The 20,559-nt window shown below is 32.4% G+C and overlaps 1 protein-coding gene and 1 long non-coding RNA gene across 2 annotated transcripts; one reads left to right on the plus strand and one right to left on the minus strand.

Annotated features, from left to right (window-relative positions):
* Positions 1 to 1,537: 1,537 nt before the first annotated feature.
* On the minus strand, positions 1,538 to 18,706 carry LOC139527154 (glycosyltransferase 1 domain-containing protein 1-like). The gene is made up of 12 exons (XM_071322444.1): positions 18,568 to 18,706; positions 17,906 to 17,986; positions 16,078 to 16,226; positions 15,334 to 15,439; positions 13,770 to 13,821; positions 13,161 to 13,200; positions 11,677 to 11,826; positions 11,316 to 11,365; positions 10,308 to 10,351; positions 9,727 to 9,847; positions 2,668 to 2,766; positions 1,538 to 1,975 (listed from the first exon to the last, which is right to left on the minus strand). Exons 2-12 carry the CDS (start codon positions 17,971 to 17,973, stop codon positions 1,826 to 1,828), a joined length of 1,029 nt encoding a protein of 342 aa, XP_071178545.1. The 5' UTR covers positions 17,974 to 17,986; positions 18,568 to 18,706; the 3' UTR covers positions 1,538 to 1,825.
* On the plus strand, positions 3,193 to 4,704 carry LOC139527153 (uncharacterized). Its single transcript, XR_011665285.1, has 2 exons — positions 3,193 to 3,400; positions 3,934 to 4,704. It is a non-coding gene; the product is annotated as an uncharacterized lncRNA (long non-coding RNA).
* Positions 18,707 to 20,559: the final 1,853 nt, after the last annotated feature.

Here is a 20,559-nt window from a genome sequence, read left to right on the forward strand (position 1 = left end):
ACTCTTATTTATTTAAAGCAAGTTAAAAAACATTTACAAATAGTAAATTATGTGAAATAATATATGACAAAGAGCCTAGTATAGGTAAACTAACATGCAACACATTTTTATTAAGGGGCCAGCTGAGGCCCGACTCCGGTTGTGGGATTTTCTCGCTGTATTAAAGACTTGTTGGTGGCATTCGGCTGTTGTCTGCTCTTTAGTCGGGTTGTTATCTCTTTGACACATTCTCAATTTCCATTCTCTATTTTATGCAAAGCAACTGCAGTACTATCTGTTCCAATATTATATCCTCTTGTTACTAATATACAGAGGCAATATAAAATTTACCGTCGTCTATCCCTTTCATCCAACCCTGCAGGACTTACTTATTTGAGTAGTTGTGGCTTAAAAGAACCTTTTTCATCTGAATTACCAAAGAGGTCTACAAGATTAAGCACTAGAGATCCCAGAAGAAAACAGATAATACCGAAGTGCAATTACACATCATACATGTACGTAGTGAAAAAATAAATGGTCGACGAACAGTATGCTTTATAATCATACAACCACACATTCAAGAAATCGTCAAATTAAGATTACAATTTCAGGGTGAATTTAACCTTGAACACTTAACTAACACTTAATTGTCTATTGTTAAAATTAAAATTATTTTCATCGATTTTCAAGACGGTATTTTATAGATCTCTGATGACAACTGTGTGGGACTTTACTACGTTTGGATGTTGGGTTGGTGTCAGTTTGACGTTATCCCATTTCTCCTTTCATTCATTTTTTGGTGTTTGTCGGTTATTATGGTCTTCCTTAAGCTTCCTATTCTATTCTATGTATTCTATGTCTGTTTTCTTTTTTGTGGGGGACTTTTTTTTTTGTGGGGGACTCTTTTTTCCCCCAATATCTCCTTGTATTCGTTTGGTTAAAGTAAGGTCATTTTAAAGAACTAAATGAAAAATAAAATTATATAAAAATGTTTCTTTTTATTCAATATTAAATGGGACATGATAACAAATAATAAATAATATAAAAATATCAATATCACAATATTTTGCCCTAATACATGCTGTAAAAATTATAAATAATATCTGTAATTTGATCGAGAAATTAACATTACAGAGATAATATACAGCTGCTTACATTAACCATCATTAGCCTTCGGTCTCTTGCAGATATTTGTTTCGTTAATAAGAAATGCCACATCGCCTATCTTATATGTTAAAAAAATTGACCCCTCTTTATAAATGCATGCTTAAAACAGATTTGAGAGGCAACATGTTTGTCTTGATGAAACCTTTTAAAAAATATTCATATTTTATTATATAATGGGATAAATAAAGTTCAATCGACCACCTAAGCAGACCTTCGTCACTTGTAATGCCAGCATTACATTTTCATTACTCCTGAAAAGTAAAAAAATGTATATCCTATTTGAGGGTCTGAATTCGGTATTCCTTCTTTCAGCGTTTTTTAATCATTATTCTCTTTTTATCATTTCTTGGCATAATTTGCTTTATTCTTTATATCTTTTGGCCAATTATTCTTTTCTTTTGTTGTTGTTCTCAATTTTGTAACCCTATCAAGACCCTTGTATATGACATAAATCAAAACATTTTCAAGGTTATTAGTATAATGTGATCATGATCGAGACTAGGGATGCAAAAAAATATACAAAAAAGGAATGCAATTGAAGGTAAAAACAGACAAATTAAAAATTCAAATTACAAATTCTGTTGACGAATACTGTAAAAAAAAATTACGGTGGATCAAATTGAAAAAGTCAAGACGAAACCAGTTATAGTTGATTTATAATGTTCTTAATCTGTATCTGTTATTCCAGGCTAGACTTGACTACATCACAATACTTCAGTCGTTCAGTTTCAACACTATGTTCTCGCCTTACATACTCACTGGCACTTCGCACTGTGTTGTCTCGTAAATTACTATCCAGTAATAACTCTTCCACATATTCTATACATTGCTAGAAAAAATAGAAATATTAAACTCAGTTTTGGAAATGTCAATCTGCTGTGTTTATACAATTCTAAAATTTGTATAGATTTCGTTTTGTTCAAAGGTGGTCCTTGGTATAAAGAAAATTCATTTGCATTACTTAATTTCTACTCTTGTGCAAACTTTTTCACATGATGCGTACATGTAACTTTTACCATGTCAACATTAAAATATCTTTAAAATTCGATTTTTCCAAACACTTATGTTTAACTTTGGTGCTTCTGTGAAAAGTTCCTCTTCAGGATTGACCTTCATCAACACTAAAACACGAACATGTTGAACTGCCAGGATGAATAAATATGCGGCCAAATAACTATATTACTAATGGAGCCTAAAAAGAATAACCAAAATCACATTTATCAAGCCCAACCTTGTCTGAGGATGTCAAAACTTCACGTCCATTCTTAACATTTTCTAAATTCACAAACGGAACAATTTTGTAAATATTATGTATTATTCAGTTTAACAATGGCTTTTTTGTATTCACTTCTTTCGTGATCATTTTGTATCAAATGAAACTACACATAACTGATCGCAAAACCAGTATATACTAATTAACAAATATTTTTTTAAAGCATTCATACAAAAAAAATGTTATAAAGTGTCAAAACATACAAAAACAAAGACATGCCTTTGGGTTAGAGACTACAATATAAATACCTTTGGGTCAGAGAATACAAAACCATTAACGCCATGTTCTACGATATCTTTGTTGCCATCAATATTACGTACAACTACAGGTACTTCCAACATCATCGCCTGATAATAACAAATTGAAAAACATTTATAAAAACTTATAAGTAATTTTGTATAGAACTTTAAACGACACATATTGTGTGCTGAAGAATCTAGTATAGGAATAATGAATAAGGCCAAGATATTGTCGAGATATAGCTTGGTTTGTAGAAACACACTCTTTCAGTTTTGTTAAAAAAAAAAAAAAAAATAGCACAAAAAATACACCGGATTTTCTAACCACCAAAACATTCACAATACCTCCAAATATCTTGCCTGTTTAGTAGTAAGGATTGAAAAATGGCACACTGAATTATTTACAATGCATATTAAATTCAATGCACCTAGCTGTTCATGAATTATGGCGGTAAAGGTAAAGTGAAAATATGAGGAACCCTGAAGCAAACGTGCGATTTTGTAACTCTGGCTTGCCGATGGAAGATAAAAACATAATAAGATTTATTCCTATGAAGAATAAATCCGGTTATCGGAGGAAAGTGGGCTTACGTTTTGGGAGTTGTCCCGCTTTGAACACGTGGTGGAACTTGTTATGTATTATGAGTCACGTTAATTATTTTAACCTTGATAACTGTGACGTCATCATTCTTTCTTTACCACGTACGATACAGCAGAGGGAAGACGCAAAAAATTGGGTTCCGTATGAATTAACTAATGTTTGTTTCAAAAGTTAATAATATTTCTTTGATTTGGTATATGAAATGGATGTCTTTCAAAAAATCTTATTTTACTGAAAAGGTTCGGAAAGTTTGAAAGATAGGAAAAGCACATGGTTTTGATCCAGTATAGTGTTAAAGATTTTATATCTTTTGTTGTTTCTTCTGTAAAGAGTTTCTAAATATTTCATTGTAAATTTTTAATTGTTGGTTTAATTCAGTGGAAATCATGAATTATATTTCCAAAAATAGAAATTTTAACAGACCCGTAATTTCACAGATAAAAACTGCGCACATGGTTTTAAAGACACGTGTCGCATGGACGTCTGCGATTTTAAAACTATCGTTATATGAAATGTTTCATCTGCTACACAGCAAGCAATTTAAAGAGAAACCAATAATGAATAAATGTATGAAGTTTATAAAATATACAGATCTAACATTGTTGGGTTGATGTTTAGACGAGTTGTATAGATATTATAACTTTTCAACGGTCGTTTCACTAATATTATTGTAGTAATTTTTCAGTTTTAAAAACCAAACATCTTATGGAAATCGGGAAAGCAGATCGTATGTCACAAAGGCCCTCTAAAAGTCCTTATAAATGCAGCCAAAGGCAAAGGGTACAGCAGAGGGGCGTACCGACACCGTTTGGAAACAGATCTAGCAATGTCGTTGGACAACATACTTCCACGCAAGTTTTAGCTACATGTATGATGACTCCAGAACTTGGGAATGAAGTTGTTCAGATTGTCAATGGCAATGCCCTTATTCACTCTCCAGCTACTGTTAGTGTTACATCTCCTGACTCAGTCAATGAAAGGCAACAATCGAATACAGGTATAACACAAAGTTCTAATATTTGCCAATAACTAGTGCAAATGATAATCTATGTTTAAATGTTTCACAAAACTCGGAACAAAATAATTAATGGTGAATATGTAGATTTAGGTATATATTGCTTTAATACAAATTCAGGCACAGAACAGTAGATACAAATGGACAGCTGATTATCCAAACTAAACTAAGTAAAAAGATTACTGATATTAACACATGGATAGATGCTTTCCTTATTTACATAAGTATTTATGTTGGTGTACATTTAGAAGATGCACCTAACTTAACCGAATACATACATGTTAAAATATTTTGTGTATCCGTGTTTCCAGTGCAAAATTTACAAAATCTCTCATTAGAGGGTATTGTTGGTCTTGCATACCTACCAGTTTCTATTGATAATGAGTGTGCACTTATTCTTAATTTAGTGATAAATAAAAAGTTAACCACAGTTTCCATCTTTTATCTTAGATAGTTCAAATTTAATTTAATTTTGTAGAAATCTTCTAGTTTCTGTTTGAAATTACTATTACAATGCTTGTTAAAGGGTATTCCAATATATTTCATTAATTCAGATAATTTATTAGACCACACATTTTCTCTGTACTAAGTTGATATTTTAATAGGATTGATTGATTGTTGGTTGCTTAATGTCCAGTGGCAAATATTTCAGGCATATCTATCAGGACGAATATTTACACAGTGTGTGTAAATTGTGTCATTTTAGGATAATTTAGTTTGTATCAAGCGGATACATTGTTATGACAGTGTCTGTAAATAATGTCTTTTTAGAATAACTTAGTTTGTATCAAGGAGATATTCTGGTAGGACAAAGTGTCTGTAAATTGTGTCTTTTTAGGATAATCTAGTTTGTATCAATTAGATCCATGGATAGGACAAAGTGTCTGTAAATTGTGTCTTTTAAGGATAATATAGTTGTATCAAGTAGATACATTGATATGACACAGTGTCTGTAAATTGTGTCTTTTAAGGATAATATAGTTTGTATCAAGTAGATATGTTGATAGGACAGTGTCTGTAAATTGTGTCTTTTAAGGATAATATAGTTTGTATCAAGTAGATATGTTGATAGGACATAGTGTGTTTAATTGTGTCTTTTAAGGATAATATAGTTTGTATCAAGTAGATATGTTGATAGGACAGTGTCTGTAAATTGTGTCTTTTAAGGATAATATAGTTTGTATCAAGTAGATATGTTGATAGGACATAGTGTGTTTAATTGTGTCTTTTAAGGATAATATAGTTTGTATCAAGTAGATATGTTGATAGGACACAGTGTCTGTAAATTGTGTCTTTTAAGGATAATATAGTTTGTATCAAGTAGATATGTTGATAGGACAGTGTCTGTAAATTGTGTCTTTTAAGGATAATATAGTTTGTATCAAGTAGATATGTTGATAGGACACAGTGTCTGTAAATTGTGTCTCTTAAGGATAATTCAGTTTGTATCAAGTAGATACATTGATATGACACAGTGTCTGCAAATTGTGTCTGATAAGGATAATCTAGTTTGTATCAAGTAGATACATTGATAGGACAGTGTCTGTAAATTGTGTCTTTTAAGAATAATTTAGTTTGTATCAAGTAGATATGTTGATAGGACAGTGTCTGTAAATTGTGTTTTTTAAGGATAATTTAGTTTGTATCAAGTAGATATGTTGATAGGATACAGTGTCTGTAAATTGTGTCTTTTAAGGATAATATAGTTTGTATCAAGTAGATATGTTGATAGGACACAGTGTCTGTAAATTGTGTCTTTTAAGGATAATAAAGTTTGTATCAAGTAGATATGTTGATAGGACACAGTGTCTGTAAATTGTGTCTTTTAAGGATATTTTAGTTTGTATCAAGTAGATACATTGATATGACACAGTGTCTGTAAATTGTGTCTTTTAAGGATAATTTAGTTTGTATCAAGTAGATATGTTGATAGGATACAGTGTGTGTAAATTGTGTCTTTTAAGGATAATTGAGTTTGTATCAAGTAGATACATTGATATGAGACAGTGTCTGTAAATTGTGTCTTTTAAGGATATTTTAGTTTGTATCAAGTAGATACATTGATATGACACAGTGTCTGTAAATTGTGTCTTTTAAGGATAATTTAGTTTGTATCAAGTAGATACATTGATAGGACACAGTGTCTGTAAATTGTGTCGTTTAAGGATAATTTAGTTTGTATCAAGTAGATACATTGATATGACACAGTGTCTGTAAATTGTGTCTGATAAGGATAATTTAGTTTGTATCAAGTAGATACATTGATAGGACAAAGTGTCTGTAAATTGTGTCTTTTAAGGATAATTTAGTTTGTATCTAGTAGATACATTGATATGACACAGTGTCTGTAAATTGTGTCGTTTAAGGATAATTTAGTTTGTATCAAGTAGATACATTGATATGACACAGTGTCTGTAAATTATGTCTTTTAAGGATAATTTAGTTTGTATCAAGTAGATACATTGTTAGGAAACAGTGTCTGTAAATTGTGTCTTATGAGGATAATTTAGTTTGTATCAAGTAGATACATTGATAAGACAAAGTGTCTGTAAATTATGTCTTTTTAGGATAATTTAGTTTGTATCAAGTAGATACATTGATAAGACACAGTGTCTGTAAATTGTGTCGTTTAAGGATGATTTAGTTTGTATCAAGTAGATACATTGATATGACACAGTGTCTGTTAATTATGTCTTTTAAGGATAATTTAGTTTGTATCAAGTAGATACATTGAAAAGACACAATGTCTGTAAATTGTGTATTTTAAGGATAATTTAGTTTGTATCAAGTAGATACATTGATAGGACACAGTGTCTGTAAATTGTGTATTTTAAGGATAATTTAGTTTGTATCAAGTAGATACATTGATAGGACACAGTGTCTGTAAATATTGTATTTTAAGGATAATTTAGTTTGTATCAAGTAGATACATTGATAGGACACAGTGTCTGTAAATTGTGTATTTTAAGGATAATTTAGTTTGTATCAAGTAGATACATTGATAGGACACAGTGTCTGTAAATTGTTCCTTTTTAGTATTTTTGATTTGTATCAAGTAGATACATCAGAAACATAGTGTACATGTCTAGTGGCTTTCGAAGCGTTCCGTAAATTGTATAATTATGATATCATTTGGCCACCACTTTTAGAATCACTTAAGGCATTTTTATTGCATGCAATTATATTTATTGCTTATATGTCACTTGAAACAAATTAAATGGGTTTATAGGACAGCTAACTGTTATCCGTAAAGAAAGATCACGTTGCAAAATGTTGCTATTATTGTTATCCCATTCTCAAAAACGGATCAATGTTGTCATGGTACATGTATAGAAATAACAGAAACTAAACTAGAATATTGTCTAATTTATTTGTTAAAAATATGAAATGCAAAGACCAAAGGTTAAAATCCCCTTATTCTCTGACTTTGGTGACAAGTACCAGTGTTCATGTGTTCTAAGTTTTAAAAGTTTGAATACATGTAGGAATAATGGATTCAGTTTCATTTTGAATCGGAGATATGGTAAAAAACCAATAAGCATGAATAAAGCAGCCACAAGAATGTACACCTTTGCCGCTTAGCTATATATACAATTGGGAGGTTGTTACATAAAATAGCCTGAAATATATAATAAGCCCGATATATTCACATCTGACGGCGTTACTTTATCTCATGTGGGCAATTGTTTTTATTTTTCTTATTTCATTACAGGGTAATTTAAATATAAATATATGTGTGTGGTTATTTAAAAGTACGGTCACGGCGGGTGTGTTGTGTCGCTACCGCATTTGTGGCGGTGGTCAAACTCAGTGTCCAATAACTCTTGGCATAGCCACTGAATTCGACCATGTGGCGAAAATAGCGACACAACATCTACAAATATATTATGCTTCTTATAATGGAATTATGTATCCGCTGAGCTTCTGTTTCCCAGGGCCAGCATCCGATATATTTTGGAAGCAATAATGTTAATAAGGATATTATATTGATATATAAGGAAATGACATTATAAGGAATAACAATAAGGTGGAAATAAGGAATAAGAATAATGTGGAAATAAGGAATAAGGAATGGACAATAATGTGGAAATAAGGAATAAGGAATGGACAATAATGTGGAAATAAGGAATAAGGAATGGACTATAAGGTTTAATTATATATACTAGGGACTTGCCAATTATGTTTCTCGGCAGTCCCATTCTTTGTCAAGCCGTGGCCGTACAATTTTGTACTTTTGCCAAATAAAATATTTCTTACTTTATATATTTGTATGTCATTTGGCCCCACGTTGTCTCAGATAATAAGATTTATTCCTATGAAGAATAAATCCGGTTATCGGAGGAAAGTGGGCTTACGTTTTGGGAGTTGTCCCGCTTTGAACACGTGGTGGAACTTGTTATGTATTATGAGTCACGTTAATTATTTTAACCTTGATAACTGTGACGTCATCATTCTTTCTTTACCACGTACGATACAGCAGAGGGAAGACGCAAAAAATTGGGTTCCGTATGAATTAACTAATGTTTGTTTCAAAAGTTACCCACCCACCCACCACTTAGATAAAAGACATACTCCTAAAATGTAGTTAATATACATGTGTTAAATGTTATATTATGTTATCATGTTGTTCGTTTTTCTGCGGTTTTTGTTCTATTTTTCAGGTTGAAATGACTGGTAGCTTATTCCGATTGTAATCCCAATCCTTCGTCACGGCTTCAGACAAAGACTCCGACCATTGTAATCCCAATCCTTCGTCACGGCTTCAGACAAAGACTCCGACCATTTAATGGCGAAAATAGCGACACAACATCTACAAATATATTATGCTTCTTATAATGGAATTATGTATCCGCTGAGCTTCTGTTTCCCAGGGCCAGCATCCGATATATTTTGGAAGCAATAATGTTAATAAGGATATTATATTGATATATAAGGAAATGACATTATAAGGAATAACAATAAGGTGGAAATAAGGAATAAGAATAATGTGGAAATAAGGAATAAGGAATGGACAATAATGTGGAAATAAGGAATAAGGAATGGACAATAATGTGGAAATAAGGAATAAGGAATGGACTATAAGGTTTAATTATATATACTAGGGACTTGCCAATTATGTTTCTCGGCAGTCCCATTCTTTGTCAAGCCGTGGCCGTACAATTTTGTACTTTTGCCAAATAAAATATTTCTTACTTTATATATTTGTATGTCATTTGGCCCCACGTTGTCTCAGATAACTTTTTCTTGTTAATTCTGCTCGTCAAAACTCGGTCAGTTCCGTTCTGATAGACTTAGATTAGCGGCTGAACTCGAGAATTGCTGACTGCGGTTGACCCTAGACCAAAATTCATAATATATAATAGTGGGTACGTATTTGGAGCTGGAACAGTCAGGGAGTTAGATTCAAGGGAAAACAAAAATTACTATACAGTTATATATTTCCCACACTTACTTCCAAAATCGCCAGAGCCATTCCTTCGCTGTTTGAGCAGTTTATATAAGCAAAACTTTGTTGAATGGCAGCATGAGCATCTGTCAGAGGTAATCCTGGTATAAATATAACTCCTGGAAGACTATAGAAAACAAAGTATATAAATGATGTGACGTTCAATAGTATTTCTGTTAAGTAATTCTCAATATACAGGTACAATAATATTATAATAATTTCTCCCGGTATTTAGTTGAATGGTTCTGTGCATATTTGAAATAGTGGCGAAACGTACATGTAAGAACAAAATCAATAAAAGTTTCTAGTAAAAAAAAAGCTGAGCAAGTTCAAGATGCAAATGCATTGATGTCATTAATGCGTTTAAACATTACAATTTATGGTACTGTACTTAAAACTAAAAGTGTTGAGAAAAACGGGGCTAATAATCATAGGTTGGAGGCCTCATGGGACAATGCGAAGAACCAAGTTACTTAATACTAATAGCGGTGCCTTCGTTTTAAATCGATATTTACAAATTTGAGCCATGCAATGATATAATGAATCCTTTCTTTTCAATCATATGATAATGTTAAAAGATAAATTACCTGTTGATTTCCGTTCTGAACAATTTTCCATATTCTTCATCAACCTGTTTGATTAAAAGGTAAATATCAGATATATTTTGCTGTATAGATGGCATTTGAGCACAAAATGACGCAACTGCTGTTACATGATAGAATGTACGTTCTTCTTTTATTAAAGTCAAACTAGTTAAGCTATGTAATTGTTATTCTATCAAAGGGTTGTCATAATGGTATTAAGCTGATTAACAAAAAGATGAGCGTGTAACTGATAGGCTTGAACCTACATACTATTATAATTTATAAATCTGTGGGTGCAACCGATCGTAATTGGGATTTAAGGACAATTCAAATGCGACCATTGGATATTATCTGTGTACGAAAACCGACCAATGCTTACAAAAAAACATCCCTGTCATGACATTAGATACTGGCCTACTTCGGGCAATCCAGATTTTCACCAAAAATGTACCGCATGTTCTTAAAAGAACAATGAGCTACTCCATTTGTCCTTCAAGGAAAATTGACCAATATCCAATAACATTTCTTTTTGAAAGCACAACAAAGCACTACAAAGAAAACTAAATATTGAGTAACACAAACTCCACAAAAAGCTATGAGATCGGTGGATCAAGGGTTATCAGGTTTTGTTCCAATTGTGTTACCCGTCGTATGGCTCATGGCAATTTTGTATTCCATAATTTGTCGTATTTGGTGATGCCACACTCGAAGGTAAGACGACGGAATTCCGGGTACAAGAAGTGAAGCGTACCCGTGGTCATATTTTACACATATATTTCATAAAGTTAATTATAATAATTCCTTCTCCATGTTATACCAATGATTTTCAGTACATTCTGGAATACGATATAAGAATGGAAGCATTACTAGTATTGCCGAAGACAACTCTTCATTAGGTATAACCACTATTCACTATCTTTTCATTTGTCTTTTATGCAGGGTATAATTCTAGCCTGTCCTTGATTAATATAATAAAAACATATAAAACTTAAGTTCTTAAAAAAATCTTACCACTGGTCCACAAATAACATAAACAATATTCTTTCGTCTCTTGTGTAATTCTGCAAAACAAAAGACACACAGTCTGTTATTAAAAATAACATTGATTGATTGATTGATTGATTGATTGATTGTTGGTTGCTTCTAGTGGCAAAATAACAAAACGCTTACATAGTTATCAGACTTTATAAAAAAAAATGAAAATGCATTTCAAATATAAAAACATGCTGCCTCTTTGTCTTAGAAAGACATAATCATTACATTCTTAATCTAAGCATTTATATTATCTTATATGGCTTTAATATAATGGCATGTTACAATTTGTATGAAACTTAAATTTATGTGATAATGCAATTTGGGAAAAAAAACTAACCTGAAAATTCTTGGACCAGATACAAAGGATTCTTTACAGGTCTAATACTGCCGACACATAAACATATTACCATGTCAGTTGTATAAACGTCCGAGTGGTGCTGTTGTATGTAGTCAGTCAATGAAAATTTGGACGGACATGTTTGTACTCCTAAAATACATGTTATGTGCGTAACTTAAAAAATAAAAATAGACATACATAAGTGTATAACAACATAAGAAGATGTAGTATCATGACTCCAATCTGCAATAACAGAGCTATCCACCAAAGTATAACCAACGAACTGAATTGTTCGTTCGTTCGTGGCTGTCTTATGATATTTTGTTCGTTTAATTTGTGGTAGAAGGCTGTCTTATTATATTTTATTCGTTCATTTTGTGGTAGAAGTCCTACCATAAAATAAACGAACAAAATATCATAAGACACCAACAAACGGATACCATTGAATTACAAGCCCCTTATTTGGGACAAGCACATACAAAATCTGGCAGTGTTAAACCTTTAAACAAATGTGTATCAGCACATGTACAATATCTGACGAAATTGTAAAAATCAGCTGGAAATGGTGCGACTCATCAGGTTGGCGCAAAGCACAAACTACTATTTGAAAGTACCACTCATATGTAGGGGTCCGACTCGCAGTTACTGAACGCTAGTTCGAATTCAATGCTTATACATTCATTAAAGAAAGGCACATACATAGTTAAAAGAAGAACTTAATTCAATTTCAAGTTTAATCAAACTCTCTTTAAAAAGCATTAACTCGGTTGTTATATTGTATACCATATATTATAGGCTTTCATGAGCTGATACAACATACATCTAGTATCTAAATGACAAAAAAGTATGAATTGAAAACCCATAACTGTCACATAATTGTCACACAAAAATAAAGTACAGTTTGTTAACATGTATTCTATAAGTTGGGATATCGTTGGTGGTCTCTTTGTAGGAGGTAATTGGATCGATCCACGGTCGGGTCGAAAAAAATATTTGCTACTTTTTCAATATAGGTATTGTCATGCGATGGCTGGGGAATACATGTAACGGTCTGGACAAGCACATGTCTTCTAGCTGATGGTTACATTGTAAACGTCAGTGGCGGATCCAAAAATTTTCATAAGGGGGCCCACTGACTGCCTTAAAGTTGGGGTGGGGGCGGGCGGGGGAGCTCTCGTTATGCTTCAGTAATTCCTTATATAATCAAATTTTTCCAACAAAAGGGGGGTCGGGGTCCGGGCCCCCCTAAAAAACCCTCTAAAAATCCGCCTCTGAAAATTCATAATGAAAACCGACCCGTCGTGTTATTCTAGTACTGAAGCATTCTTCGATTTTTCACTGGACGTAAGTAATACTTGATTTATCCCTCATACGATACCATCATACAGAATTTAGGTTTTTTCTTTTCTTTGCTTATAATTTCATGAACCTGATTGATAATTTCTTGTATATGTACTGGATTTTTCTTTCGTCTTTGACCTTACCTTGTTTAATTTCAATTATCTTGTCTTGTGGTATTACCGGCTACAAAAACAAAAAAAACTTTTGTTGATTAAAACATTTATGATAGATAACACTTTATCTTTTTTTTGTCCGATTTCATTTCCGACTCCAGAATTTTTGAGGTCTAAATTTTAAATAAAAACAAAACCACATAGTATATCAAAGCTGACTTTAAATTATGTAATAAACATGTGTATCAAATTTTGGCATACAAATGTTTTATTTCAAAGGGAAAAAAAGTTTTTAAAAAATGCTATCAGATTAGAAGTACATTCAAAACTAATGAAAATATTAAAACTGGTATAAAGAAGCCAATTCCGGAGTCTGTAACTCAGTTGCTGTGTTACATATTTGATTTTCGTTCATTACTTTGTGCATGAATTAGCCTGCTAGTTTTCTCGTTTGAATTATTTTACATTTGTCATTCCTAGCCGACTATGTGGTTTGGGTTTTGCTCATGATCGAAGGACACACGGTTACACGTAGTTGTTAAAATTTCTGTGTCTCTAGTAGAGAGTGGTCTCATTGGAAATCATACCGCATCTTCTTATTTTTATATTATGGGGTTTAATTATAAACAGTTATTTTACCCAGAGCTCCTGTACTTTCCGCCGAAGACCATTGCTAAACACTATGATTTTCCTGGAAAATGAGAAGGACATATTAACTTAATAAACAAATACACTCTTTAAAATCATGACCGAATCAATGTTATGCACAGAACTCCTGTATCACACATATATCACTTTAATCTTTAACATCAAGTGGTTATCTTTTAAAGGCTCTGAATAGCAAAAAAAAAAAAAAAAAAAAGCGCTTCATTGTCAATTTATTTCCGTTTTCTAGTTTTAATGTAAGAAATCCCGGAAATGTTTAATTATGAGCTGCTTCACACAACCGAAAATATATGAAAATGAAGAATAAATGAAGAAAAAAGTGTTTACGGTACTGCCATTTGACAGAGATGACCTTGACCTATGATTTACACATATGTTTTTTTTTATAAGGATAAAATTATGCTTCTCACGGAGTTAAATGGTTTTAAAATTTAAGACCAATTATATTCTCTTTCTCGAGTTTAACAAATAATAACAAACTGTAAATTAGAAATTATCAAGGTCACATAACAAGCTAGAGTCCAACTAATAAGCCACTAGGTCCTTATGAATTATAGTTTGTGATCAAAGTATTTGTATCTGCACAACCTTTGATCAATAGTGATCAAACCTCATATCTTATAATAGGCTACAAAAACCCAACCCCAGATAATAAAAATGTAAAGTAATTCACGGGAGAAAAACCAATGGCCTGATAATAATGAAACAAGTAAGTCAGACAGAAGCAATAATTAACCAACCACTGAAATGCAGGCTCATATCCTATCACGTAACCCCCTTCCTGAGTCACCACACCAAAACGAAATTGTATTTGTTTTACATTTAAAAAGCTTATCATAGTATCATATTTCCATGCATGTTCAGTCGACTTCAATATATATATATATATATATAACTATATAGGTCACAACACTAATTTGACGTTTTTTTAAGATAGGAGAAATACATATATACAACTAGACTGATGGAAGACTTCAAAAAGGTCGGTCGGATGAACATAAACAATCCGACCAAAGAGCAGACAACAGCCGAAAGCCACCGATGAGTTTTCAATGTAGCGATAAGTGCTTCGCAGTTGCGGATCCAGAACTTTTCATAAAAGGGGGGGGGGGGGTGGGGGGCGCTGACTGACTTAAGGGGAAGCCCGCTCCAGTCATGCATGCTTCAGTGATTCCCTATATAATCAACCAAATATTCCCCACAAAAAGGGGCCCCCGCTCTCACAGCTCCCCCCCCCCCCCCCTTTTGGATTCGTTATGGCTTGTATAGTTCCTAATATCGTAGTGGGTTTGTAAAAGACAAAAAAGACACGAAGTATTCCGATCTTATAGTATTGCAGTTATTGAAAACTACTTTAAAGCTCAATTACAATTAATGATAAACCATGTTTCTTAGACTCGGGTATCGATAACACTTTTTCTTTCAAACCTTTCGTATTTTGCTATCGTACATGTACAAACTGTTCACAATCATTTGCAAATGAACAAATAAAAGAGGAGACAGATTTTAACCTTCCCTTAAATAATGGTGCACAAACCTGGAAGATAAAACCGATTGTGTCATGACATTCATTTTGTTTTGATTTCTGTAATCTTCATTTACATCGGTTCCACCAATTATCAATATGTAATTAATTTTGGCATCTAAATAAAAAGTAAAATGGTTCATTTCAATTTCCGAACTAAACCGTTTATAGTACGGGGAATTTTAATGTTGAAGGTACCGATTCGATACTTGCTTATTGTCAAACAAAAATATAAGAAAAGTATGATTTTATAGTCAGCATGGCTCAAATTATTGACACGCTTGTAGTCGAATTACGCAATGCAATGTATATTTTGATTGTTGTTTGCTTAACATCACGTGGTTAATATATCATGTATTTTCTGAATGAGAACAAATTAATATGAAAGTTCATCAAATTGTGTCAAACGGCTTCAAACACTACAAAGCCTTGCACTATCTTTACTCAATAATTGCAGAAAAAACCATAAAGAGGTATTGCATGTTATCAAATGAAAATCTTATGAATGGACGTCCATCCATCTTTATATACACCCTTGATTCAGAGAACCGGGGTACAATAACAACAATGACGACATACAAAATATAGAAAATTCAGCATTTATTTCATTCGGACTCTTTTTACCATTTTGGGGACATATGTTCGCATTTTATCACATTCGCCCCCTTTTACACTTTTAACGTGACAAGAGACAAAGAGGAGATCAGATGTATTATTTACTGTAACAACTTAAAACAGTTAAAACAATATAATCACCTTGAAGCAATTTGCCAGCGCGAAACGCATGAAGCCCTATGATTAATTTAATGCTGTTTTCTGTAACGTAGCTCTTAAGATCGTCTTCGTTGTCGAATTCATCTGGTGAAGTCAGAGTGCATTTATAGTCAACATCTGACAAATACGTTCTACAAAAATACAAAACTTATTGTAAGTTTAACCATGTGCAGCAGGAGACAATTTGTTATTACTAGGAGCTACATCTGTTCTCGCACCGTTTTGTATATATAACTAAAATATTAAATAGTTTTAAATAAATAGGCCACGTATGCACCAGATATTAATCATCTTTATTCAGATGGAAAACTGGAAAACTTAAAGAAGAAGAAGAAAAAGAATATAAATAAAACCGTATTTGGAACCAGTGGAAATTCCACAAAGTAAACCATGTTAACAATGTGATAAAGTCTTTGAGTCGAATCGGGGAGGGTTGAGATATCATAAACATGTTTAACCCCGCCGCAATTTTGTGCCTGTCCCAAGTCAGGAACCTCTGGCCTTTGTTAGTCTTGAATGATTTTTTTATTTTTAGTTTCTTGTGTATAATTCGGAGTTTAGTATGACGTCCATTATCATTGTACTAGTATACATATTTTTTAAGAGGCCAGCTGGAGGACGCCTACGAGTGCGGGAGTTTCTCGCTACATTGAAGACCCATTGGTGGCCTTCGGCTGTTGTCTGCTCTATGGTCGGGTTGTTGTCGCTTTGACACATTCTCCATTTCCTTTCTCAATTTTATTTGATTTACAAATTCTATCTGCAAAAAAACAGATAGTTATTTTGCTAATATTTTCTTCTGTGAGTCTTCAGTTTCAAAATTTAACATCGGACAAGTAATTTCTTTAACTGAAATTAACCGTGTGTATTGATGTGTGTTTGTTTATCCCATATAGACTAGACGTATATAGAATATGAAAAGAAGATGTGGCAAGATTGACAACTCTCTACAAGAGACCAAATGAAAAAGAAATTTACAGCTATAGGTCACCGTACGGCCTTCAACAATGACCAAAGCCCATACCACATAGTCAGCTATAAAAGGCCCCGAAATGACAAATGTTGACGGAGTTAAACATGTTAGCGTGATCCAACCCCTCCCCTAACCTATGACAGTGGTGTAACAGTACGTCATAAGAACGAACTATACAAATCAGTTGAAAAAGTCTTAACTCATCAGATGGAGAATGGCTGAGATAAATATCTCAAAAAGCATGTTTAACCCCGCCGTGTCCTTCCAAAGTCAGGAATATATAGCATAATGACACATTCCGTGCTTCCATTCTCAATCCTACATTCTAAAAGTTATCAAAACGCAAGAAAAGTCTGCATCCGACACCACTGTTTAGACATTATTTAACTGAACGTTGATTTATGTTCTTGTATCATTCTGAAATCACATAATAAAATCTTTCTTTATATTTCGTATTTTGTATTATGTATTATATTTTATTTCATGTACACCTCTTTATTTATATATTGTGTAAATCTTGTAAAAATTCTTATATTGGTGCACATACAATTATTATTAGGTGTGTATGTATCCTAAATAATATTGGAATAAAGTATCATTCCTTATTATATTTCCTTTTTACATTTCGTGATTTAGTTTTCTTTCAATTTTCAAGAAAGTGGTTTTTACATGTACAATCTTTCAAAAATATAACGCATCCTGTATCTTGAATAAAACTTCTTTCACCAATACGTTTTTATTACATTTTTGAAAATGACATAAAATTGTAAACTCTACATTTTTTCATTAAGCCAATCATTCCCCATCATGCCTATGTAACCTTCCAACACATAATACCTTATTCTTTCAATTGTATGCAGGTTCCCACTTCCTTTCTGGAGATGTGATATTAACAGTATATTCATTGTGACCTGGAATCTACAAGAAGTTCATTGCATATATATTTCTATTTTGTGAACAAATGAAGGGGATAGTTAATAAAAAAAAAGAGTAGCAAAATGACATGCAAATATCTAAGTCGTTTAAAAGTGACATAGTGAGTACCATCACAACCGAGGTAACGATGGCACATAAATTTAATTCCTTGGTTGAAGTTGGTCTTTTAGCAACACACATTGATTTTGTAAATCTCTTTCTTTTATCCATCCCAATAACGAACATATTTATTTTTCTTTCAACTGAGGCTTGTTATTTAAATACACGTATATATATGCATGCAATATGTTATATCAATGACATTGTAGATCGATGATTTAAATGCTTCAAGACAACCGTTATATAAAAATATACATATAAAATATGGTTTATATCAGTTATACCTTGTAATAATTATAAAAATATCAAAATGAACATCTGCGGATTTGAGATCTAATGTCAATAGGTTAACAGGTCAAGCCGGGAGAGATAACATAGACCTCGTCTGGCAATGAATATGAGTGAACGACAGAAACCCATAAGTAATTAGTTTCACTAATTTATATGCTTCATTATATTCTTACCAGTCACAAGTATTCATCCATTCTGTATTTTACATTGCGCTAATGAAATATAATGGATACTGGGTTACACGAGACAGATAGAATATGATGGAGACCTAAATTGTTGCTGTAAACATTGAAAGTGAAAGTGAAAGTAACCGGAAACGCCCACTACATATAATATCTTGTTAAAAGACGGACATTTTCTGTTAGGGTTCCGGAACTCGACAGTTACTTGTATTTACCTTTATGTTTGATGTCATGTGGTATGATACGAAAGGGTATTGATTTAAACGAGTAGAAAAATAGCATTTCACAAAAAAAATCTTGTATAGCTATAATTGTCTTGGTGTCAAACTTATTTTGGACATGCATATATTTTTTTTATTTATTTGTAGCAAGTCCTGGCAATATCTTAATACGAAGAGTTTGAATTTTAGAAGCAAAAGCAACTAACACTTGTCAAATGGATTGCCCCTCTAAAGTTTTAGGTGATTTTTCTCTTATGTTTGCTATCTTTTGGAATTCCAATAACGTTTGAGTAAGACATGGATAGCAATGTCATTCAAAGAGGGGGGCAAGGGGGTCCCAATAACAGCAAAACAGCAAATTGATTTGGCTTATAACAGATAACAAGGAATTAAAATGGACAAAAACAGATAACAGTAAATGAAATATTAAAACAAGTCGGGACCTTGACAAATCCAGTATTTCTTATTACGGGTATAATCCTTTGTAATGAATTCCATTTTCTATGAACATGTCTTTAAAATTATGTATCTAGAATGTGTTAACTACTCAATCTATTTTTATACGCTCGTTTACAGGAGGTATTGTGGAATACTGTTGTCCGTCTGTCGTCAACATGTCGAATATTAACTCCAACACTCTTTAACCAATTTGCATAAAACTTTTGGAAATTGTTTATATCTATTGACGTGAGCTCCCCTTCGTATTTCATAAATTTCAGATTTTAAGTTTCTGAGTAATAGGGTTTTATTCAATAAAAATGTTTTTTTTTTTTTTTTTTAGTTTTCTGATAATACCTCAAAAATCCTTTTACAAATTTGCAAGGAATTTTGGTGAATTGTTAATTACTATCTATTGACATGAGCTCCCTTTCAATTTTTGTAAATTTTAGATTTTATGTTTCCGAGTTAAGGGGTTTTGTTAATTAAAAAGGGGGGATTTTCCAGTTTTCGGACATTAACACAAAAACGTTTTCAGTAGTTCTCATGAAACTTTGCTGAATTGTTTATAGCTATTGTTGTAAGCGCCCTTTCTATTTTCATTAATTTTAGATTTTATGTTATTGATTTAAGGGGTTTTATTCATTAAAAAAGGTGGTATTTTCCAGTTTTCGGTCAATAACTCAAAACTTTTTCAGCAGTTCGCATGAAACTTTGGTGTATTGTTTATATATATTGACTGAAGCTCCCTTTCAATTTTTATAAATATCTGATATGACATAAAGAAGTTATCGAATATTTTAAAAAGGGTGACGGGCGTATCATGCGCTCATGGCGTAGCTGTTTATTTGTTATAGAATACTTTTTTCAGCATTTATTTTTATACAGTTATAGAAACTCACACTTGCTTGTAATTTAAATAGTGTGTAATAAAATTGAGTATGGAAATGAGGAATATGTCAAAGAGACAAAAATGATATCTAGTAAAAATGCAAGGGCTGTTATGGTATTCAATTCACATAGTTCTTGTGTTTGTTGCTACTAAAAAATGACCTGAAAGAGTTTGAATATATATATTCGTATTCTGACTTTTTTCTAAATGCCCATTTAATGAGGTGTGTGAATTTTTCTTATTAAGACTATGAGGCAAAGTGGTCAGTATATAGGGTAGAAAAATCAAAAGTACCAATTATAAGCATGCAATTTTTTCAAGTACCTCGAACCAATTTTGACACTCCAAAAGTAATTTATTCCATTATTTTCAAAGGCTCAATTTGAACAATTATTTTATCAGGCTATTGATTGGACCAAGTGTACTAGTAAG

The sequence above is a fragment of the Mytilus edulis genome, chromosome 6 (genome assembly GCF_963676685.1).
Source record: "Mytilus edulis chromosome 6, xbMytEdul2.2, whole genome shotgun sequence".
In the NCBI taxonomy this organism is placed as follows: domain Eukaryota; kingdom Metazoa; phylum Mollusca; class Bivalvia; order Mytilida; family Mytilidae; genus Mytilus; species Mytilus edulis.

Coding starts and splice junctions, on each gene's coding strand:
- LOC139527154 (XM_071322444.1), bottom strand. CDS start 17,973: ATGAATATACTGTTAATATCACATCTCCAGAAAGGAAGTGGGAACCTG. Junction 13,822..15,333: donor CAATCGGTTTTATCTTCCAG/GTTTGTGCACCA, acceptor CTCATTTTCCAG/GAAAATCATAGTGTTTAGCA. Junction 11,366..11,676: donor TCTGGTCCAAGAATTTTCAG/GTTAGTTTTTTT, acceptor TTTGTTTTGCAG/AATTACACAAGAGACGAAAG.